The sequence below is a fragment of the Triturus cristatus genome, chromosome 3_2 (genome assembly GCF_964204655.1).
Source record: "Triturus cristatus chromosome 3_2, aTriCri1.1, whole genome shotgun sequence".
Taxonomy (NCBI): domain Eukaryota; kingdom Metazoa; phylum Chordata; class Amphibia; order Caudata; family Salamandridae; genus Triturus; species Triturus cristatus.
This window is the reverse complement of record NC_140584.1, coordinates 1040819074-1040844450: the sequence shown is the minus strand read 5'-3', so window position 1 is coordinate 1040844450 and position 25377 is coordinate 1040819074. Positions and strand designations below refer to the sequence as shown.

The window sequence follows — 25377 nt, the reverse complement described above, 5'->3', positions numbered from 1 at the left end:
CGCCGCCAAAACCTCGACTCGTAATTCAGGATCCTCCGGACAAGCTATCTCCGCGCGCCGCAGCCGCCGTTCCCCCTTTTCTATATCGTGCAAATAACGTTTTCCGCACACCCGTCTGTTTAGCTATACAGTCCCCCCGTAAGACTACTTTAAACACATCCCACTCCAGGCCTCGAGTCGACGCTGTACCCCCATTCTCACGAAAATAACGCTCTATCCCTTCTCCGAGTTCCGTTCGGAAAACCTGGTCTTCCAAGATTTCCGGGCGCAGCCGCCCGGTGGGAATGCGCGGCCGTTCACTGGTCCATCTTAACGTTAGTAACAATGGATTATGGTCTGATAGCATTTTCCCCAGATATTCACTACAACGCACCCGGGCATGCACATCCGAAGTGCACAACACCGCATCCAATCTCACATACAAGTCATGCAGGGGTGAATAATAGGAGTAATCGCGCTCCCCTATATGCTGGGCTCGCCAAGTGTCCACCAAACCCCACTTAGTCTGCCAGTCCTTCCTAATTTTCGAGATCTGATGGGCGGGAGCATGAGGTAATGGCGGGTGTGACCTGTCAAGTTCAGGGTCCAACACAGAGTTAAAATCACCCCCCAGCAGTACTGACCCCGTCAAGAAAGATGCTAATTTTCCCGATAACAGGGCAAAAAAGGATTTCTGGTCTACATTAGGGGCATACACACTACACAGTGTCACATCCCTCCCATCCAATCTACCCATGACCGCTACATATCTACCTTCTGGATCCACCACTTGCTGTGTTGGCTGAAAAGGAACCCCCGCTCTCACCCAAACCAGAGTTCCCCTGGCATAAGCAGAATACGTGGTGCAAAAGAGTTGCCCTCTCCAACGGCGCTGTAACGCCCGGCTTTCCTTTTTGTCTATATGGGTTTCCTGGAGGAAAGCTATCTGTGTCCCTCTTCGTACCAGATAAGCATGGATCCTGTGGCGTTTCGCCATCGTATGCATCCCCCGCACATTCCAAGTAATACATTTTAGTTCAGGTAGTGACCCCATTATATAGTTCGCTCATACATCGTAACTGCCCCCCCCCCCATCGAGGCGCACCGGTCATACAGATATTCCCCAACAAACCTTTAACAAAAACCACAAACCCCACAACTGCCCTCCCCAGAACAGGCTCCAAACTGCTAGTACCCATCCAAACAATCTCCTAATAGTCTCTCTGGTAGCTACCAGAGAATCGCTCTAATAGTGAACTAAGGGGGGGGGGGGAAGTGACTGACACCAAGAAGACCGGCCCGTCCCCTCATCGCACTCCCATGCCAGCCCCCATTATAAAAGACACTCCACCCCCTAGCAAGGGCCCCCCCCAACAGCCGAGGACCAGCGTGCCCTATACAATTCTTCAAGCCCCATCATACGCCCCACGTATCCCGTCAAGCAACCAGCACTCATCGCACCATGCCCCTCTTACTAGTGATGTAAGGAGGCTGTGATGACAGTGCCTACAGTTCACTCACCCTCCTGGCAGAGGTAATTGCCACAAAAAAAGCTGTTTTGATAGTGAGCAACCGTAGAGGGCAGTCATGCAGTGGCTCAAACGGTGCGCACATCAAGAAAGTAAGGGCCAAATTAAGGTCCCATTGTGGCATAAGAAAAGGTGAAGGGGGAAACAAGGGGGTTAACCTCTTCAAAAACCTCTGCACCAGAGGGGACTAAAAAAGTGAACGCTGATCTGGCAGCCGAAGAAAGCTGAGAGGGCTGAAAGGTAGCCCTTCAAAGTGCCCAAAGTAGAGCCTTGCTGGGCCAAGGAAAGGATAAACAAGAGATTATCTGCCAGAGAAGCAGCTGAGGGGTCAATATACCGTTCTGTACAATATTTTCAAAATTTGTGGAGAATAACTTTGCAGACTTTGTGATGAAGGTCAAAAGCTGTCAACTATTGCCGCTCAATCTCCACGCAAGGAGGCAGAGAGTGGACAGGTTCGGGTTAAGGACCCTCCCCTGCTGCTACGACAGAATATCCTCCCGAAGGGGCAGCCTGAATGGAGGATGAATTCTCATAGCCAGAAGCACGGGATATCAAGCTCTCCATGCTCAATCCGGAGTCACAAGAATAACTTGTGCCCGGTTGCTCCTGATCCTCTTGGGCACTTTGGGCAGGAGTGATAGGGGCGGAAAGGCGTACAGGAGGTTTGAGCTCCACTCGCAACGAAAAGAGTAGCCGAGCGAGAACAGTCTTGGATATTCGAACGCGCAAAACTGCTGACATTGTATGTTCTCTTCGGAGGCAAATAGATCTAACCAAGACTCTCCCAACCGCTGAAAGAGACCTTGTATCACCTCCGGGTGAATTAGTCTGCTCAGGCATTCAGAGAAGCGGACAGATTTTGAACCACCAGGGAAATGCCCTGTTGTTCCAGCCAAGTCCAGAGGCGAAGGGGCTCTTGACAAAGTCCACGACCCCACTCTGCCCCGTTTGTTGAAGACGACATGGCGGTAGTGTTGTCCATGAACATCTGAACTAGCCTTCCCTTGATGTATGGTAAAAAGGCTTTCAGTGCCAATCGGATTACACAAAGCTGCAATAAGTTGATATGGAGTTTGGCTTCCGCCCGAGACCAGAGTTCTATGATCTCCACCTGCCCCAGACGGCCACCCCATCCCACAGGAGACGCATCCGTGATTACTGTGAGATCTGGGTGGGGAAGGGAGAGGGGTCTGCCTCTGACCCAATCGCAATTTGTCATCCACCAGTGCAGGTGTTTTGCATTGCCATCTGATATCTGAACCAGGTAGGTGAGATTTCCTTGATGCTGTGCCCAATGGAACTTCAGGTCCCACTGCAAAGCCCGCATGCGCCACAATACATGTTCCACCAGCAGGATGCAGGAGGCCCAACATCCTCAGTCATTCTCACTGAAATCCAGGATAGAGGCTGAAACATCGATATCATACACTGAATATCCTGGACTCGTCGTTCAGGAGGGTAGACCCGAAAAGGCAACATGTCCAGAACCACTCTAATGAAAAGGAGCGTCTGACTGGAAGTCAAGTGTGACTTCAGGAACGTTGATAATGAACCCCAGTGAATGCAGGAGGTTCAACATAGTTTGGAGGTGGGAGACGACTGCTTGGGACGAGCCCACCTTCAACACCCAGTCGTCGAGATAGGGGAAAACTGGAACCCCTGATCTCCACAGATGGGCTGTGACCACCACCATCACCTTTGTGAACACCAGAGGGGCACTGGTGAGGCCAAAGGGGAACACAGCAAACTGAAAGTACTCATGGCCCACCGTAAACCGCAGGTAGCGACGATGGGCAGGTAGAACAGGGATATGAAAATAGGCATCCTGCGAGCACTACCATCCAGTCTCCCGGGTCTAGGGCAGACAGGATTTGAGCAAGAGTGAGCATCGTGAACTTCTCCTTTTCGAGGAAGTAGTTGAGGGCTCTGAAGTTGAGAATAGGGGAAGGTCTCTGTCCTTTAGAACCACAAAATAGCAGGAATAACAACCACAGCCTATTTCTGGCCAGGGAACCCTCTCTACAGCTCCCTTGGCCAAGAGAGTCTTGACTTCCTTACAGAGTAGGGCAAGGTGGTCATCCATCAGCCAATTGTACACTAGAGGCATGGATAGAGGGGTAGTCTCGAAGGGGAGGGAGTAGCCCCTTCAGACTATTTGCAACACGCACCTGTCCAAGGTGATGTTTTGCCAGTGGTGAAGTTGATGGCATATTTTGCCACTAACTGGCCATGAATTATCCTGGGGGATCGGAGTAGGAGGGTTTTGCAGTGAAGGAGGGCTTGGCTTGTCTTCTGGCCTCCAGGCCCACGGGGTCGGGGTGAACTGCATCCATGGCCCCACAGAGGTTGCTGAACTTGCGGGGCCCTATGGCGTTATAGGGAGGGGGCGGTTGGAAGCCTCTTCCGTAGCCACGAAAGGAGCGAAAAGCAGACACAGGCCATGATGTTGTGGTGAGGCCCAAGGACTTGGCCGTAGCCCGTGAGTCCATAAAACGGTCCAGGGTGGCATCTGCCTTGTCTCCAAAGAGATGGGAGCCATCAAAGGACATGTCTATTAGACTAGCTTGGACATCCCCCCAAAAAACAGATGTCCTCAGCCAGGCGTGGCGACGTACAGCCCACGTCGTGGAAATCGTTCTGCCCAGCAAGTCTGTCATGCCCAAGCCACATCGGATGGTGAACTTTGCTGCATCTCTCCCGTCTGAAATGGCCTGGGAGAGTAGAATCGGTTCTAGTCTGCGACTCTGGGAAGCACCTGCGCAACCGTGTCCCATATTGAATGGGAATAACGGGCCAAAAGGCATGCAGTTTTCATCGGCCACAATGCTAGACTGGCGAAAGAAATAATTTTCTTCCCAAAGCTTTCCAGTCTCTTGGATTCCCTGTCCAGGGGTGCGGAAGGAAACGTGTTAAGGAAAGTGGAAACTGGAAACACCAAGCTTTGTGGGGTAGGGTGGGCAGTGAGGAAAGCTGGGTCGCCTGGTGCAGGGTGATGGCGGCGGGCAATCGTTCTATTCACAGGGGCCCCTGTGCTGGGTTTCGGACCAGGTGCCCAGAAGAACGTCCGTCAAGGCCTCATTGAAAGGCATGAAGGGTTCCGAGCTGGAGACACCAGGCTGCAGGACATCTGTAAAGACGTTAGTCTTGACTGCCACCGTAGAGAGCTGCAGATCCAAGACCTCCACAGCCCTACGCACCACCATAGCAAATGATGCCCCCTCCACCATAACCAGGTTAGGAGGAGACAGCATACCGTAAACTGGGGAGGTGTCCAGGCCACTGGCATCACCCAGGACCTCATACCAGTCCATGTCCTGGGATTGCAGGATTTCTAAGGAGTCCTGCTCCCCCTCCCAATCCTCCTCATCCATCCATAACCCTTCAGAATAGGGCAGGTCAAACAGCATGTAGCCGTACGGCTCTGTCTGTGTCGGTCTCCGTGTCAGTGGACGCCCAACCGGTTCCTTGTCGTCGGCAATGAGGAGACACTCGGACCTCTGCTGCAGACGCAGCACCAGGGAAGGTCACTGTGGGGGTGCGACTGGCGCTGCTCCAGACATGGGAACGGGTCTAGTAGGAGGCTGTGGCGCTGGGGTCGGAGCCGAAGGCATGGTACACACGGGAACTCCATCATCTTAGCCTGCGGGGCCCTAAGGCGCGCCGGCAGGGTCAGGCTGCCCAAATATGGTGCACATGGCATATAGAACTTCGTCAGTTGGGCGGGGGTTGCTCACATCCCCGGGAAGGGAGGGAAATGCAGAACAGATCCAGGCCTCGAGTGCCAAGGTGCCTCCGTCTCGCCACGCGACAGACGTGGCAAAGTCATAGCACGCTTCGACTTTTTGTGACGCCTCTTACCTGACGACTTGGAAGAAGAGGACTTTGATTCTCCGGAGCAGTGCTCGGACCTTCCTCTCGACTGAGATCGACGGGGCGACCTCTGAGGCGCCGGATCACAATTCGCTTTAGGGCCTGCTCCCTCAAAGCTTTTGGCGCCATGGCCCGACAACTGGAGCACAACTTTGTGTCATGGTCGTGCTCCAGACACCAGAGACACACTAAGTCGGGGTCAGCCGCGCAGCTTGAACCCCAAGGTTTTCTTGCTAGACATCCCTAGCACACTAAAAGGAGTCAACAAAAGTCGGCAGGGTATGCCCAAACGTGAGTCCCTTGCTCACTTTGCCACTGGATTCAAGCAAGCCTGGCTGATGAGGGTTATGAGCCCGAAACCGGTCCCAGGATGCTTGTTTCCAGTCCAGGGAAGACATGGCTTGGCAGTTCGGGCTGGCCTTTTCCCATGAGGCACAGGGTCAGACTGATTTGCATATGGCCATGCCTGAACTGGTGTGGTGGAGTGAGCTAAAGTATGATGATGGAATAAACCCAGATCAGTTGACTGGCGGTGAGTGCTTGCAATGTTCAACGCTCTGTCCATCATCCCCATTGGTTTTGCTTTGTTTTGAGAAAGGCATGTGTGAGGGTTGTGTGGGAAGAAAATGAGTTACTTACCTGTAACTATGGTGCTCCAGTATTGGCATCTTTCGTAGATTCACATGCTTGAATCATCCTTGTCGTCACAGTGGGAGTCCCACGGTATCATTATCGTATTCTTGGGAGAAACGACTGAAGAGCTAGGAAAATAGCTCTCAATTCCAGGAAGTTGATTTGCCACTTACTTGGAAGGTCTTGAAAGTGTGTTCCCAAGTCTTCTAATGAGGCATCCGTGGTATTCAGGAAGTGGAGAGAGGAATGTCAGACCCACAGAAAGATTGCTGGTGGACTGCCACCAAGGAAGTGCTTTTTTCATGATCGGAGTTATCTGAATAATGTCTTTCAAAGATCCGGTCACCTGAAGCCATTGCCTGTCCAACTGCTCTTGGAAAGGTCTCATTCCGAGATGTGCATGGGGCATTATGAAGATGGTCGAGGACATCATGTCGACAAATGATTTGACGAACAGAAGCAAACTCTTTTTTGGCGAGACTGTGAGCCAGCGATAATTTGGTGTTTTGCCCTTCTGAGGATAAGAATGCCTTGTTTAGGAGTGTATCCAAAGTTGCTCAGAGAAAAGTTATCCGTTGAGAGGGTGTGAGAAAGGACTTCTGGTAGTGGACTGAAAGCTGCAGAGAGCGAAACAGTTGGAGGCAGATGATATGGCTTGTGAAGCCCGGCGAAGAGAAGGAGGCTTCACTAGCCAATTGTCGAGATACAGGAAAATCTGCAGGCCCCGTAATCGTAGATGTGCTGCCACGGGAGCAAGACATTCGGTAAATACCCGAGGAGCTGAGCGGAGGCCTTAGAGGAGGACCTTGAATTGATAGTGCACGCCTGACCCTGTGAAATGGAGAAAACTTCAGTGTTTGGGATGTATAGGAATATGGAAATATGCATCCTGCAAATCGAGGCTGGCCAGACAATCGAATGGCTCAGAAGTTGCAAAATCTCCTGGAAGGACACCAAGCGGAAGGATTTTTTATGTAGGTATTTGTTGAGCTTTCTGAGGTCCAGAATGGGACGCCATTCCCCCGACTTTTCCATCACAAGAAAAAAGCGGGAGTAGACGCCCATTCCCCTTTGAAAGCGTGGCACTCTCTCTATGGCTCATTTTTGTAACATGACATATGCCTCCTTCCTGAGTAACTGAAGATGGGATGGTAGAGATTTTTGTGGTGTATGAGGAGGTGGCACTGTGACAAACTCCAGGGTATGGCCATACTTTATTATATCCAGGACCCATTTGTCTGTGGAAATTTTGTGTTCCATTGATTGAAATAACGTGTGATGCGTGCTCCTCTGGATGGTATGATAGGGGAGAATGCAACAGGCGCCAAGACATAGTCACTGTTTTCTGATAGCTTCTCTGGACTGTACTGGTTGTTCACATCTAGGTTGCCTGGAGTATGTAGCCTGTGGTGGTGCACAATAGGTCTGTTGCTACTGGTAGGAATGGCAAAATGACTAATAGGTCTAAGGTTGGTGTCTCTGGTAGCCACCAACGTGGTAGAATCTACCACGAGCTCCACAAAAGGGGGTCTTCCTGTAATGGAGAGCGCCAAAAGATTTAGCAGTTCCGGTGTTCGGCTTAATGGCCTGTAAGACGTTGTTGATATGCTTACCGAAAAGCGCACCGCCATCTAAAGAAATGTCTAAGATCTAACTTTGCACCTCAGGGCGGAGTGTTGTTGCACTCAACCAACCCTGATATCTAAGGACCGCTGCTCCAGCGAGCTGATGAAAGGCCAGGGAAGCCACATCCATGGACACATCAATGATCTCCAAGGCAGATCTTTCTCCCTCTAAAAGAATCTTTCTCGCCTCTAGCCTCTTGTCTTCTGGAAGAAGGTCCATGTATGGGGTGATATCGGACCACATATGGCGGTCGTATCTTCCTAATATCGCTAGCGCGTTGGCTGCTCACACAGTAGTAACTGAAGTGGTGGTAAATCTATGGCCGATGTTATCAAGGCGCCTACCTTCTTTATCTAGTGGAGCAGTGATAGGAGATGAAGGACATGAAGCTGAGAAGGACTGTGAGCATGGCCAAACATGTCATACTCACATGACTCTTCCAAAAATGTGAAAGGATGTAAAGGTGAAATCGCTGACAGATTTTGTAGAAAATGCCTTGTCGACGGTGTCGTTTATGAGAACGTCGTCGATGGATAAAGAAGACTAAGCTATAATGTCGACGGTCGTTTAAGGCTGGGCGTAACACGCATAATCATAAGCTTTGTTGGTGGCAGAGGTGTCTGCGTTGTCGAGGACGGACGAAGAAATGATCGCCGTCGATGCAAACAGTGACGTCATCTTTGCAGTTTTTGTCAATGAAGAGGTGGTCGTCGACGGCACAAGCGTCGTCGAAGAGTATGTAGACGTCGACGAGGAATACGCCGTCAAATGTGAAGGAATCATCGACGAGGAAGTAGTCGGAGGTGAGGGTATATTTGCCAATGGTATAGGCATCGTCGATGAAGCCACCGTCGACGGTGTATCAGAAACCTTCGTATACGGTGGTTTTTTCAACGAAATGGTCGTTGACGACGATAGAGGGGATACATACCCCGGTGGTGATTTCTGCACCGATGGGGACCCAGAGGACGGTGCCGTCGACGACACAAGCTTTTTAGAGAGTGATCTTTGTTATAGATGGCTCTGAAGAGGGTTTCTCATACTTTGAGGACGGATGGGCTTTCTCCTCAGCAGTAAATGAACGCTTTCCTTATTGGGAGGGACCTGCTGCTTTTATAAGCTTTTTATTGCCCTCAGGAGAGTCCTGTGACCTCCCTCTCCTTTTAGATTTTTCCAGAGAGGCATGTGAGGCAGAGCTCTCCTCCTCCTCAGAGATAACATCAGATTTACTTTTAAGTCTCTGCAGCGAAATCGACAACCTACCCTCTCTATCTTTAAGGGTTTTGGTTGAGAAAGTTCTACAAATCTTGCAGTTCTTTGCTTTATGATGGGATACAAACAGTAAATACATTTCTTATGGGGATCTTCAGCATGGAGCATCTTCTTTCCGCATTTTCCTCAAGAACTGAAGAGACCTTTCTTTGAAGAATCTGTCATTTTCTAGAAGAAATGTGATGTTAGAAGGAAAAAACTGAGCAGAGCTCAGGGAGACTCCCTGTCACATGACGTGCGGTAGAAAATTTGAGGAACTCAGCCTCACTTGGTAGTATTCTACAGGGTGCTGTTGCCTTTTCTGTTGTCATTTTGGTTTGGTTCTTTTTTTTTTTTTTTTACAAAAGAAGGTAGATAGGTCATTGCAGTGACTGTTTATTGGATTGTAGCCTATGATAGTATTATGTACTGCTTTTATAATGATACCGTGGGTCTCTGACTGCGACGACTGGGATGATTCAAGCATGTGAATCGATAAAAAAATCTAATACTAGAGAATGAAGTGCTATGGCAGCACTTATGTTAATTTTGTGTCATTATAAGGGGATGAGAAAAATATGCTTATCACAGCCAAAAGCTCCACATCTCTCAGTTGGCTTGTCAACCAGTCCCCGAGGAACATAGACTATATTAAACAATACTGCTCGTTTTCCTCTTAAACATAAAGCTGAAAATTCAGTTTATGTTTGCATAAGGCTTACTGAACTATTAAAAGCATAATAGTTGCTTATCGAAAAGGAAAGAAGATTGTGTTTGAATGGCCATAACTACAAAAGGTAACACTTCAAGATAAATCGCATGTCAAGAAATAAAAGCAGCTCTCTGTCCACCGCCACAAAAGAAAAGCAGAACAAGGAAAAGGTGACAAATGGGAACGGCGAAGGAGAAAAGAGAAAACTCAGGTTTGTGTAACTATCTTTTTTCAAATGACAAAAATTCCTCAAACAAGAACAAAATCTACTATGTTTTTAGCGTGGGCCCTCATGAAATGGTAAGTGCAGCTACATGACTCAAAATGAAGCAAACAGCAAAGTGGACCAAGTTTTATATGCAAAAGGAATTTTGCGCCGAATATGACATGTGCAGAGAGCTCAATGACTGTACGTTCCATAATGTGAAATAACCGATAATTCATGAAAAGTGGGCGTAATATGGAGAGATCAGCGCAACAACCTCTAGGATGCCACGCAAAGCCAGAGCACCCAAAGTCACACATAATAGAACTCTAATGCCAATGAAAAATGTCGCAAACAAAGGTAAAATGAAAAACTGCATTATTTCCCCATGCACATATGCTTTCTATGAAATTACACACACTAGGCAAGCCTGCATACAGAAAATTGTACTAGAGGGCGTACCAAGAGTGCAAATCTGCAGTGCTCATTTGCCTTTTGGCCTTAGCATAATGGTAAAGCATGTTTAGCATAGTGCTTTGTTTTTATAAAAGTGGCTGATGACATCATCTGTGTGGAAAATGCAGCAAACACGACACTGCACTTTTCTTGCCTTTGCACAAATTAGCACTGAAAATATCCATGCAGCGTTGCGTTGTGCTGAGCTTATCTTAAATCAACTCCCAGTCACCTTCACATACTCTTTCACTCAAAAGGAATTTTTGGATGTGGCTGATCAAATTAATCATAAGGGTTTCTGCGCCATGGGATTTCATCAGAGTACCTTGTGTCATAGATTGGGAATACTCTTGTTGCCCTCAGTCTATTTTCCGAGAGTTCAACCTGTTGTCTGGGGATAAGCGTAGAAGACACTGAGCAGCATTTGAGTGTAGTGTGTCTTTGCAACTATTTTCCTTGTGCTCAAGTCTCACCTCCAAAAGCTCATGATTCTGACTAGATGACCTTCGTAGAAGTCTGGCCCACCTTTGTTTTCAATTTCTCCAAGCTGTGAACCTGCAATCTAAACTTAAGGTTGTTCATGAAATTCCCAGATAGAGATTCATCCTGGGTCAGTGGTCAGGTCACCGCTTGGGGATGGGGGGCACAATTCTCTCTGTTGCTCTTGTTGGTCCACAGGTATCTAGATGAATATAGTATATCGAGGGGGGGTTGCTTAAAGTTAGAAAAGTAGCATCCCAGTGACTTGGACATCGCACTAGACTCAACCTGCTGGGTCTATATGGCATCCTTCATATGACAGGATCACCTCAATTGGAACAGGCCATACTGATATCCTTAGATGCTAAAATGGCATTCGATACCATAGAATGGTCATACCTCTTTGCAGCATTGGACAGATTGAGCTTTGGGCCGAGGTTCCTGGGTTTGATCAGACTTTGGCACAGGTGCAGGTCATTGGGGCAACCTCTCACGCCTTCGCCCTAAATAGGGGTACCCGGCAGGGCTGCCCCCTCTCACCTATGATTTTTGCATTGGTGCTGGAGCTGCTTCCGGCCTGGCATCGTTAAGACCTATTGATAAAAGGATTCAATCGACGGAAGGTTGGGAGGAAAACATCTTGCTATATGCAGACGATATCCTGTTGTACGCTACACAGTCATACCAATCGATAGCTAGAATACTGCAGGTCTTCGACCTCTACGGAAGCTTCTCGGGATATTGGATAAATTGGAGCAAATCATTGATCTTTCCCCTGGTGGGGGCGATTGCGCGAGTTCCATCTGACTGCATGGCACCGATGGTGCGGGAGGGCTTCCATGACCTCGACGAGTACGTTTTTTAATAGGAACATTAAGCCTCACTTGGACAGACTCCGGAGTGACGTGGCTCATTTGGCAAAGCTGGCCACTTTCTCTGATGTGGAGGGTGGCCCTCTATAAAATTATGCCCCTCCCACACCTTCTTTACGTTCTTCAAAATACCCCTTTTTCAGTCCCTCCTGAGTTCTTTAAACAAGTGGAGCACGAGGTCAGGCTACTCCTAAGTGGAGCTGTGATCCCACGTATGGCACTCTAGAAACTACAGCGAGGGGTCTATGACGGTAGTCTGGCAATTCCTGACATTCTGAAGTATTATTGGGCGGCACAGCTGCTGGTGATTCATGACTGGGCATATTCAGACAGTCGGGAACCAGCGTACCATGTTTATCGAGAGGCCATGGGTACTGCGGGATATGAGGCGGTTCTTTATTGTAAAATAAGAGAGCGCAACTTACCAACACATCCTAAAACAGTGGTTGGAGTACGGAAAGAGGCTCCAAATTATTTGGGCTGCGCCTGCTGGCTCACTTGTAGGACCCCACTATGGCATTGTGATGCCCTCTGCGAGGTCGGGGGCATGGATGGTTTGCGGGTTGGGCATTGATAGGAATAGAATACTTGGGTGACATTTGGAGGGGTCAGCCCATGCTAAGCTTTGAAACCATTTGCCAGGAATATCACATGGCGGAGACAGAGAATTATAAATATCTTCGATTGGGATATGCATTGGGATGCCCTTTTTGGGAGGGGGAGGTATTATCGGAAGCATCCCCTCTGGAGGACCATCTGCTTCTTGACCCTTTTACCTGAAAAATGGATATCCAAAATCAATTTTAAAAAAAAACCTCAACAACTCCCCTGACGTGCTGGAAACTCTGAGAGCTGCATGGACAGCTGATCTGGGTGATATGGACAATGACGATTGGGCAGAAGCCAAACAGAGCCTGCGTGAAATGGCAATTAGAACTGGGTTCAGGTTGGTCCAGCTCTAGATTCTTCATAGGTCTTACTACTTAAGGTCCCTGCTACATAAAATAGGTAAAGCTGACACACCATTATCTCTCAGTGGATGCAACCGGGAAGGCACCTTTATCCACATACTATGGGAGTACCCACGGATCCAGATCTTCTGGAAGGGGGTCACTGAATTAATGTCCCGAGTCTTGTCTTTGACTATCCCTCTAGAACCTAAATGGCTCCTCCTAATGGTATTTGGGGAGGACGCATGGCAGAGGCATCAAAAGATCTGGTTGGCATTGGTGGCAGGGGTGGCAAAGCGTAACATAGTCCACAATTGGAGTAAGACCATCCCCCTTAGTATTGAGGACTGGGACACAGATCTCGACTGGTGCCAGAGGGCAGAGCAATTGGTGTACGAATGTAGGGGATGTCCCAAAAAATGTGAAAGGTTGTGGTGTGCTTGGTCTGTCTTCAGGGGATCATGATCGAAGGTGAGAGCAAATAACAAGTGGGGAATGTTGTCCTTTTCTTTATAGTGTGCTGAGCCCGCAGACTTTCCAATGAAATGTATACCGGCCCTAAAAACGCCATCCTGATTATAAATTCTTGTTCACTATTCTAAAGAGCAATTTTGTACACATGTCCATAATAATTTGTACGATGAGCTTGGATTTGAAATAAAAAGAGTTTTTAAAAAACACATTTTAAAACCATATATTTTAATCCTATAAGCTTACAAGATGCTGTACAATGATAAAGCAATCTAATTTCCTATGATTAATTGAAACCATCCCTTCAACATGGTCCGGTATAGAAAAAATGCATTGCTACTTAAAACATAGAAGATGTACGATATTCACTGTAAAGATACAGCAATTTTCGCTATGATGAAAAATGGCAAAAAAAAATCCCTGAACAATCAAGGGGCAAAAAGGGACCATATATGGCACATTATTAATTTGTGCCAAACCCTTTATCCTTCAGGCGTGCTAGGGCTACATATATACATTTTACAAGATTTACTGTCATTTGGAGGTCCATTCTGCTCAGTGCAAATCTCAAAGCAGCAATCGTCCCAACAGCACCCCTTTTTAGGTCTCGCCTGAGCCAGCGCTTTGGCGCTGCTCTCGCGAGAGCTTTTGTAAATGGGGGATTTGGAAGTGCAAACTAGTGCTTTCAGGCCTCCAAATACAGTGTATGTGCGCCGGGCGCGCGCACCATTTGGCAGCCTGCGTGATCATTTCGCGGCCGCTTTGATGTTCTCAGTGAGCCGCGCGGCCACTGAGAACATCAAAGGGGGGAACTCATGTGATAGCATTTTCCCAGGGGCAGATCTCGTTCAAACCCTGGGCAACTACATACCCCTGCAGGCAATGACCCTACTACTTTTAGAAGGAAAAGGGAGGTCTTCTGGATATACTTCCTGAATGTAGTTGCCCAGGGTTTGAACGAGATCTGTCCCTGGGAAAATGCTATCACATGAGTTCCCCCCTTGCGATTCACCAATGTACTGAGTATCTATACTGTGTTCTGGCTTCAGGTCCCTGTATTGAGCCTTTGAACTTATATTATCTTACCGGTCTCTCCTCTAAAACTGATTGGATAACTTCTTCCAACCATTCTGAGGGCCTGAGTACAGTCTATTTTTACCCAGTTCCAACATGGCTGCTGTATCCCTACGCTTTAATGCTTATTTAACCCTAATCCCTTTTCCATCTCGATACTCTGGATACTAACGCGAGACTACGCATCTCCCGAGTTAATTTGTGCTCCACAGTATTTAAACTGTGACGTTTGAAGGAATCTCTCCCGTGCTATCCAGCTTTATCCTCCTGTTGGACTGTTTTTGATTATCTCTGCTTGAGCGACGCCTATATCGACGGTAAGAACTCCACCCGTTGTCTTGATATGCATCCGTATCCCCATTTGTTGATTTTGTCGAGCGTTGATACTTAAATCTGCATAACTATTCTAGCTCCCCTCCCTAAATTTCCAAAGTTATGCCAGCCCTGAATTAAGTGATTAAGCTTACTACTGGCCCCTTTTTGCTTTATAAGCGAGTCCAGGCGCTACGAAACATTCTTTACGTAGCGTTTCTGTCATGGCCGCCCCACTATACCCTGAAGGCAGTCCTTTCTTTATCTTCAGACCCCGTTTTATTCTTCGGGTTATTGATCCGCTAGTTTCGCCTGTTTGAAGCACAGCGTAGCAGAGAACCGCTACGCACTGGTGAGGAGGATCCCACCCGACCTTCTTCTCATTGACTTTGTCGAACCTAAGGTAAGCATGCTCCCTGACTCCCTTAGAGAATATCACTATTTGGTTTTTTCCCCCGTCCTTGTTCCTGTTGTCTCATAAAATACTGAAACTCGATTTTTGGGCCAATAGAGCTTTATACGCTCTTATAACCAGTTTAGCCCATGATATTAAGTTTTATTTTCTCTTTTTCCATTTTTTTGAGGAAAATCGATAGAATTCCCAGCTAGCGCCTATGCGTGCAGCCCGTATAAGATTATTGTTACGTTCTCTGTTAAGTCTATCGCTACTTGAATGTTTCGTCCCATTTCAGGAACGTGTTCATCGCTGTGTCCTCCTTTTCTGGAATTGTACATCTTACTTTGCTTAAAGGATATACCTTGATGCAACTTATCTTCTAACCTGGACCCTGTTGTCCCTGAATGTCTTCCTGAAGGTGACTCCACCACGGGTAAGCCGCAGTGTGTAGCATAGCTATAGTAATCCTGTACTGGGTTGTCTTTAGCTTTATTCCTTATCCTTTTTTTCATGTTCTGTATTGCTTTTTGTATGTATTTAGAACGTACCTGTCTAGCTGTCTGACGCTCCCTAGTGTCCTTGAACTCTACCTAGAGGAACCACTTCTTAAATACATATCAGGCCTAAAGGTGTTGTCTGTTGTTCATTGTCTTATCGCATTTTTATCTCTATCATCCTTTTTAATCTTTGGTGTACAAACCCTTTTGGCTTTAAACTCTCTTCATTATCCGTCTTTCCTTATGAACTCTTGGTAACTTTTTTTACTTGCACCATTCGATAGTCTCTATTTTCTGACACTGGTGTTTGGCAGTCTATTTTTGAGCACTTATCTGCTGTAGGACCCCACATTTTCTTGTCTCCTAACACTCACTATTTAGGAGATGTTATTCTGTAGGGTGCACTTCGCTGTCTGTTAACTCAATTATTGTACTATATAGTTTTATTTCTGTTTACTCTTTGACCCTTATTGTAGGTTGTTTTCTCATCCAGCCCCTATGACTTTTTTCATCCTACTCTCATGGTTAAGAGTTAGGATGTAAACAAATTGTTGTCAATTATGCACTAAATGCCTGTTTAAGTCTTCACATCTTTTGTACTGTTTTACTAATTCGATGATCATTCCATAGGTCTCGTTGTGTCCCACACGTTTAACACCATCGTTGCCCTGATGAAGGTGTAGCCCCGTGTTGGGTAAACTCCGAAACGTGCGTTGGCGTTTACTTGCACGTGCCTACCTGAAGACTTCGCCCATTTTATAAAAACCTGGGAGTGCACGAGTTCTCTTTAATCCTTATTGTGTCAAATTTTATATTCTTTTGATACCAATTATTTTTAAACCTACTGTATAAATCTGTGCTTTTGTAAATATGCCCCATATTGAACCCACCAGTTTGTTGTATGAATGACTGTATGTATGTTTGTTGTTGTGTGGGACCTTCTCATATTTGAACTGTGGAACCTATTGTTTCTGATTTACTGTGTATACAAAGACTATTATCCTGACCTTTGTTTACTTAAATAAATTTAGTATGGATTACTTTCCCCCAGTTGTTTCTTTGTCTCCCGGGGTCAGTTTTTAGCTTGTCGTTTTCTGGTAACCTAGACCCTAACTTGGGCTTATAAATATTATCTCTGTGTAGGCAGTCAGTTTCGTTTTTCCTTTTGGGTAAGCACACAGGACGCCCATTTTTAATTCAATTCAAATATGTTCTTTAAAAAAAATTTCATTGCATGACGTCTGCCATAACGTCCAAAATTATGTTTGCATTTATTTTTATAGATCATTCATAATGTGCTCAATTACAGGCCCAATTCACAGAGGTAAGTTTGCAAATGTAGCAGTGTGACTTTCCATACTAAAACTCCAATTTACCAATATGCACTAAAAATTAACACTTGTTACGAATGGAGAGATTTACCATGTTCTACCGCCATTTGCATACACAAGTTAGAGGTGGAACAGCATATGATATTATTTGCCTGGGTAGTACAAGTCGTAGGTTAACGCATGCACAACCTCTGTGGATGCCAACATGGCATAATGGTAACTTTATTTTGATTTAATTTTTGATTGCTTGATCAGAGCTTTTAAGGGTGTGGATCATAACATCTCCCCAACTGAGATTCTTTTACTTTGCACAAACATACATTGCTCAATATTACAAGTGAGAATCATATAGGAACACAATCACACCTGAAGTCAATGGCACACACAACAGGCAGCTATTAGACTTCACAACACAAATAAAGCATCTCCTTTGAAAGCTGTGCCCTCTTCCTTTTCAGCTTTGAGCCAGACCAGATGCAGACAGTACACATGAAGAGGAAGAGAGATTTCACTGAGGTGGAGGCAGACATTGTTGTCGCACTATTGTGTGTTGAAGACAGAGCTGATTGGAACGCATGCCACTGCTGTTTGACTACTCTAATAAGATCTGGATTCTGAGTACAAGGGCGAATGTCTGGAAGTCTCTGCATAAACAGGAGTTTGCGCATTGGAATTATGAGTTTAGTGGGAATGACCACGCCATGAGCAGTTTGCCTCGACAGAGTTTGACAGGCAAACATATTGGGGCAAAAGAGGTAGTAAAAGGTTGCAGTTTTTTGCTTTGAATAACACCAAACCTATAGTCTATGCCTAATTTCGATATGAAAGCTCTTAATTGGAGCTATTCATGACACTCTTTAAGAACTTCACCATGGCCAATTGTGGTCCTGTAATATCTCTCCTTTTCTGCCCAGCTCTTTCCTATTGTCCAGGCATTGTCAATGCTGATATTCCATGACTCCAGTTTATGCTTAAACCACAAGCCCTGTCTGAGAAGGATCACAGCATACTTTCAGAAACTGCTGTATTCACATCCTAAGGCAAAACCTTACTTGGTGGCTCAAGGATATTCATGTCCACTTTTTGGCCTCCTCCACCAGAATGACCTGGATCTTCAACTCATAACCATTTTCTTCCGTGTGTTCTAAAAAGGAGTGGCTAAAATAAATCTAGTTCAAGGAGCATTTTCACAAACATCGTGCAGATGTCAGGATCGTAAGCCTTCCCTGAACCAAGAGGTTAATTCTAAATGTGAACAGTTTTGGTGTGGGTCCCAATATGAGTACATCTTCCTATCAAGATTCAGTGGTGCCCGACTATGGCTTGAAGAACCCAAGCTCCCCATAAATCATTGACAATTTACACCCTTACACACCTTTGAACTGCACCTACTGTGAAATGCTTGCAATGCAACATTCTATCACCCTATGAAACATCTGTATAAATTCACAAATAAATATATATGAATCCTGCTTGAGGAGCATTCTTTCTACCTTGTGAGTTGCCATACTACCTTGCCTGAATCCTTAAACTAATGTGGAGGCAATCGATTATTTTGTTCACTTTGGTGGAATGCCTAACTTCCAGGTATAGATCTCTAAATCATGGCAGAGCCCATGATGCAACACCATCTAGGTTACATGTAACCAAGGGCTACCCAACTAGCCCAAGGAGGAATCTATATTAGTGTATGCATAAAACAGAGATTAACCTGAAAATAAACGTATTTTGTGTGTAGGTATCAAGACAAACCTTTGAATAATGATCAAGAAAAAGACGTGTTAAATATGTGACAACAAAGCAAATCAGCAGCTAAGTAGAAGCAAAGATGCTTATTGTGGGTTGCATCTTACAGAATGCTTAAAGTGAAAAGGTGCTGGAAAGGTTTTGTGCTGAAAAGAAAGTGAGACACGTGAAATTAAAAATGCACCAAGAGAAAGCTTGACAAGCAAGACCTGTCTAATACAGAGAACAGAGACTAGACATCAGCGATATTAGTGTGCAAAATAGAGCACTAAAGATAAATCCATTGTCTGCATGTAGCAGTAGGTCATCAACAAGACAAAGACACAAAACAAAGCTGTAGAAGGAAAAGAGGCACACCAGTTAAGAATACAACAGAAAGCTTTCTCTATTTAAAGCAAAGGAGAGAAGTAAAATCTCTCAGTTTATGAGGGAGTAATAGGATTACCCTGCAGAAGTGGAATATATCACAGGAAAGCACAACAGGGCCAACCTATGGAGGTGCTCACATAAGAGCTGTTAGAAGAAAAATATAATTGAGTATAAAAAAGACTGCAAGAAACAGGGGAGCCAGAAATACAAAGATAAGAACCAAAAGTACATCAATGGAATGCAGAGAAAGGTCCAGATCTGCCCTCAACAAGGAGAAAAAGTGCCATGGAAAATGTTTCTCATCTGCACATTTGAGAAGTTCGGCCTGAGGGGTACTACTGTGGTGAAAGGACAAGAAAACCACATCATAGTCCGCAGGATAGAGGAAAACTGGAATGTAGGTATGCACGTTTGAGAAGATCAGGCAAAGGGTCCTAACAGGATGAAGAATCGCCAACTAAGAGTACGCCGGAGAGACGAGAACTGCAGTATAACTTTCAGCATCTGGGGGCCGTTTGACAGATAAGCGCAAGGAGCGCAAAGAATAACAAGCATTGGCATAGCCAATAGGTCTCGCCTTTGGGACCTTATAAGTGTTTAGCCACACAACAGTTGATGTTGTTGCACCAAGGATATTGTGCTGCATAACTAAATACTTAGAAGGTCCCAAAAGCGAGACCTATTGGCTATGCCAATGCTTGTTGATAAAGAGTGGCCTATGCTACCATTGTTATTCGGGTAGAAGCAATGTGAAAAGACAAACACTATGAATTAATGTTTCATGATGGCAGTACTTAGTGTAGTCTTTGTATGCTGTCCATGAATAACTAAACTCAATTTGAGGGGAACATGAAAATCGGGTATGAATAGAACACTGAATCACTGCTTTAGCCAGAGGGTAGTAAGACAGTTAGGCAATTTCTATTCAGGGAAGCTCCCCACAATATAATCTCAATGCTTTTTGTGTTCAAAATCTTAATATCTTGTGCAAAAGGATAAGGCTCTGACAGCTCTTTGGCCAGCTGTTTAAAGCGGACTTGGGAAGTTGATGTTTCACAAAGTACTTCATGGTGTAGTGTGCGAAGTACAGTATTTAAAAACTCTGACCACAATGAATATCTAGTGTAACCTGTTGAAAGTGCACGCCAGATGGTGGCTTTGATGGTATGTTCCTTGGCGTGTTTTATTTTGTAGATATTACAGGTGGTCAGAATATGGGACATGCGTTTCAGGGACGGCTGCTGTAGGTTAAATTCCAACCTGATTTGCGATTGGAAGTTGGCGTTAGGTAGATGAAAATTTACCTGAACAAATCTAGCTTCCTAGATCTTCCCTAGATCTTCCCTGGAAAAACTAAATCCGAGCTGAGTACTCCGACCTCCAGTATACGTGCTCTCGATTTCCAGGGCCTGCTTATGTTCTTAGCCGCCATGACCAGTCCAAAGTGAGACCTACATTAGAGCTTCACAAAGCCAAAAGCGCTTGGGATTACGAAAAGCTCCACACCACTGCCAACTCAATTTAGGCTAAACATGAATAAGAAGCACTGCATTCAATTACCTAATATTTGTACTCCAGCATTTGTAATGGGAAAAAATAAAACTGCAAAGACAAACGGAGAGGATGAACTAGCCACATTTTGTATGGGAAAATACTATCTCTGGGTATATCGCATTGTGCACAATCAGTATGTTTGACTGTTGTCAGCAAATGCTGTAGAGATATCAAGGTGCCTCATGTCAGGAATTATGTCACCCAAACATTATTTGTTTTCTTTCCCAAAAAGTTACTTACTTTAGTTCTCCTCTAGAGGAAGAAGGTTCATTACTGTTGTGATAAGCACTGGATTGTAGCGTCCTCAGCCAGAACCCAGACATTATAAATGTGTGCGCGCACACACAAACACACACGTCACACAGTGGTGGTGACCCCTGGGTAGTTGTAGTTAGTTGAGAGTTCCCATAGTAAGAGAAATCTTTTTGTTTTGCTATTATCTTTGGCACCATTTGATGAATCTTCACAGAACGTTCCCCAAAACTTTCTTCCACCTCAGCTCCTTCCCGGAAAGTTTTGGTTTAATCCGCCATATTCGAGGTTGAGAAAAAGGAGTAGAGTGGTCCCAGACTGTCATGCTGTATTGTTAATTCCCTTATAAAATTTTAAGAAGCAAGAAGAAAAAACAGCTGACCCACATCCCACCAAATTTAGCAGTAAGTTAGAACTCAAACGTATTATTTGGTGTAAACCCATTCAGTCTTTTTTGAGAAATTTGCATTTGAAAAGGTACTTGATGTGAGGTTGAAAAGGTTAAAAAATATAGATATATCCGGACCGTTGGTCCTGCAGGGCTCCAGCAATACTGTAAATTAAAAAAATAGAGCAATGTCCTTTGTCTGCACCTTTACCTGACATTTAACTTTTGTAAAGGCAATCATTAGGTAATTACATAATGTCTTGTCATTGCTATGTACTGCAATACTTCCGCGAAATACAGCGAAAGTTCGTGAAAGTACTGTGACAACAAATATGACTAAGTTAAAATGCTTTATAGCTTTAAAAATACTTACTTGTACTGCCCAAAATGATCAGTTACACACCAAAATCTATATTCCTGCCAAATTTCATTCAAATCGTTTATCAGTTTTTCCGCTACATGTGACACAAAAGTCTATGGAACATTTATTGGTGGAAAAATGGGTTTTGGGACCCCCTTTTTTATTTGCACCCCCTTGGCCAATCACAGTAAATCTTTCAATCATCTGTCAGAATAGAAAAAGTAATGGGTCTGGAAAGCTTTGTGAAGATACGTCAAATAGGGTCAAAGTTATTAGTGAGCAAAAATCAGAGGAATTCCTACACCTGGGAATCCTAACTATAACAACAGAGTAACTCTGTGATAGATAGATGGATTTTTTTTTACTTGCTAAGGGATCCTGCACATGGACTGGACAGTTCAATGCTTATGACTAATAATGAAGATTCATTGGAGGAGAACTGTAGCTATCCAATTTAAAATGTGTAATTTAACTAGTAGGCCAGGCATCAGTAAAGATTTAACCAGGAAGTGTCAAACTACTTACATCAATCATGGAATTCATGTTATCTTGATGTTGACCACTGGAGAGAGAGCGAGTGTGTACATTCACCTGCTCAGGAGAGTAAAACTGCATTCACAAACCGTTTTTATTCTATCCCCTGCCACCACTCTGAAGACAAACAAATTAAAGCATCCTTTTCAAATATGCATCTTACAAAACTGGAAGTATTACACATCTTCATTATTTCTAAAAGATTAGGAATTCGGTACCATGAGTTGTGCTAAGTTTTCACTTTTGTTTACGCCCATTCAATTTACTTTCTCAAAATTTACATTTTAATTTGTTTGGGGATGGTGAGACACAAACGTATAACAGAAAACTTATTTTTCTGAATTTTTACTTTCCAAAATAGGCTTTTTATTCCATTCCTCTTTCACATGAGTTTGAAGGTTTTTCTAGATGTTCTTTAAACACCAATCAAATGAAAGAATAGCAGCATGGTAGAAACTTAAAATAATGAAAGAAAACCTAGAAAGAAGAATACAAATGGTTTAAAATAGTGGTCCTGCACACCAAAAGTATTATTCCATGCACTTATTCAAATTAGGCCACTAGGTCCTATTGGAGAAAGCATAATGCCAGAGCTAAATCTAAAGTGTTGTGTGAATGATATACTCATTAGCTGAATCTTCAGCTGCCCTTTGGTGGCGGCTTTTTGCTAAACACAAAGAGAAAGGCTTCGGGGAAGTAGGGCTTATTCGAGGTTGGTTTGGATTTATATTAGGCCCTTGTTTTTGTTTCCCCTAAGTGCTGTTGGACGAAAGGTAAGCACAGGCATGCGAGGAGATGAGGAGGAGTCTCCGGAACAGCACAGAATGGGAAGAAATGCTCCTGTAGCACACCTCCTGCAGGCCTTCAGCCTGCAGATAATGTGCTACAGAATCGGTGAATAGGAGGATGGATATCTTCTGTTTTGTAACGCATGATAACCTTTGTATTATAGTTAATTTATGTTGAAAAACATTACCACACGCCAAATACTGAAGACTTACCTTATGTATGGAGAGTTCGAACCCCCCAAGAAGAGGGTTGGACCTGTGTACGATGAATGAAATTCAGGGAACTCCATGAGGTGAGGTAGACTTTGTGAGATAGACTCCAAGTTTACCCTCCAGACGTATTGGCCATCTATTTCCACCAGGTTTGTGAGAAGGAACTGCCGCACGGCTGGGTCCTACAAGGTAAATTGCAGAGATATTGGAACAAGCTCATGGTTGCCTCACCTAAGAGACTCTGAATAAGTGCTGTCTGTGATGGGAGAAACACAGTGAGATTAGCACAATCAATGCTGTCTCTTGTATGAACTGTAATAGTTAATTAAACCCATATAAAACAAAACTAGACATAAGATTCACAAAAAACGTTTTTGAAACATGTAAAATCAATCAGTTCGTTTCAGTGTGAATCTTCCAATACAAAATTTTTGAATTACAATAGCAATATTCATAACTTATGGGATGTCCTCCCTATTGGGCTTGCTAGATAAAAGAAAAATCTGAGCATGGCATGTCTGTAAAGGATTATCCCCAAAACGTGTCCCTCACATACTGACAGCAAGAAAAACGCTACTCGCAATTTATACAGACAGTACTGTATTCTGCTACATTAGTCCCTGCACTTTCAGATATTGCTTAGCTTATTCAAACTAAATCAAATTATTTTTATAGCCACAATTTAAAGTTCCGGTGCCACAGCCAGTTAATTAAATATTTTGCTGACTAAACAATCTCCACTACGGATAAGTGGTATCTTTTACATGCAATTCCATTAATGTTTGATACGGATACAACTGTCTATCCTCAAGAAACAAATAACAAGAGAAAAAGTGTCATAGCCACATTCAGTTCCTGTCCATAAATAATTGACCAAGGTGAGATGCGATGATGAAGCTTGACACCAATAGGGTGTGAGGGTCCCTAAAAAACAACTGTGGATTTCTCTATCAATGTAGGACTTGGGTCAATCTAAAAGTGGAGACTCAGTCAATAAGGTGGTTGGATACTTTTGGGATTTAGAATAATATGGGGGGCAGTATCCTCCTCCCCTTCCCTTTCCAGACAAACCCCTGGAGAAAAGGAAAAACACAACAAATAGCATTGACTATTTCCCTTCTCATCTACAGTAGAGATGAACAGAGTTCAGAAGCAGGCACTTTTCAAATCTATGTCTACAGTCTCAGCCTGCCTATAAATTCCCAAGGGCTCTGTAATGTACTGTCCGAAGATATATGTTGCACACCCCAGCGAAAAGAACACAGTATGGTAGATTCAATAATATTAATTTTCGGACCATTTATGGAATTGCTCTGCCAACTCTCAAAGTTATTTAATACATGTAGATTAAATATGGTGCATACGTTCTTTACATTTGTTACATGCCATCTGCAACAAAATGTTTGACTAACATTATTTCCCACTGACAATTTCCTGCGATTGTATCACTTTCCCATATCCACAGATCAATGGAGAACTGCAATGTTAATGTTTCTACTTGCACAGCTGCTGATACTGGGCTTTTACATAGACTACAGAAGAAAAGTGGCTCTTTCTTCAATGGTGCTAAAATTATACTACCCTACATTTTGTCAAAAATCCTGTGTTGCGGTATAATTTACAAACAAGACCTGTCTATGAATTACACTTTTCTTCCAAACTAATTAAAATAACTCCTAGTAAGGTATTGCTTTCTGTCTTTTCCCGTTCAATCTCAGTTATGTAGCATTTTACTTAATGGCTGTTCCACAAGAACACCGCAGCTCTTATCTTGTTTCATTTGCCACAAGTTTATTCTCTCTGCAGTAACTTTTAAGGTCACCAAACTGCCTTTTAAGACCCACTGTATGTCTTCTTTATTGCTTGATTAATTAAATTCATTACAATATATATAATTACAAATATTGTGAACCACATAAAAGAACCTGCCGTTGATAAGGTCTTTTAATCGAAACTGTCTCTAACAGGAAGATGGAAATAATTGCAGTCCAATCCAAAGCATAAAGTGCTAATGCATAACATCTGTACAGCTTCTGAAGTCGTGCTCTTCCCTCATTATGGACAAGCTGAAGCACTCCGGATTGAACACATTCGGTCGCTAGTGCAAGCAAGCTTAAAACACACTATAAAAGGCCATGATAGCTCTTGGGGAGGGGGGGGGGGGAGAGAACGGTTGATCAGCAGACTCCATCTACAGGGGCGTTTTTTGGGTCAAAAAATAAAGTGCTTATGCATATCAGGTAACCCACTGACAGGCTTCACAACTGTTACCCCGGATACGACTAGCCCATGGAGCCCATCTATGGAAAAATCTTCACAAGGTACATGCGTGTAAAAAACAGAGCTGTTGAAACCAACATGTGAAGACCCACTAAACATGAAATAGGCACAAACAAAGCAACCGAGTCATAAAAATGCTGGTGCATAAATAATGGGCACCAACTGGTCCCCCTAACGCTAGGCCGATCCCAATAGGAGGCCTGCCCCTCACCCAGCTGATCAATGTCAGTGTTCTTCCAGCTGT

General features: G+C 44.4%; 1 protein-coding gene across 2 annotated transcripts in view; it reads right to left on the bottom strand.

The window, feature by feature from the left end:
* Positions 1-25377, bottom strand: part of ABHD11 (abhydrolase domain containing 11) — a 168747-nt gene that overhangs the window by 11450 nt on the left and 131920 nt on the right. For both annotated transcript variants that reach the window (XM_085649719.1, XM_085649720.1), the window contains one exon: positions 22854-23035. In XM_085649719.1, coding sequence (XP_085505845.1) covers positions 22854-23035 — 182 coding nt within the window. The remainder of the gene's footprint in view (positions 1-22853; positions 23036-25377) is intronic.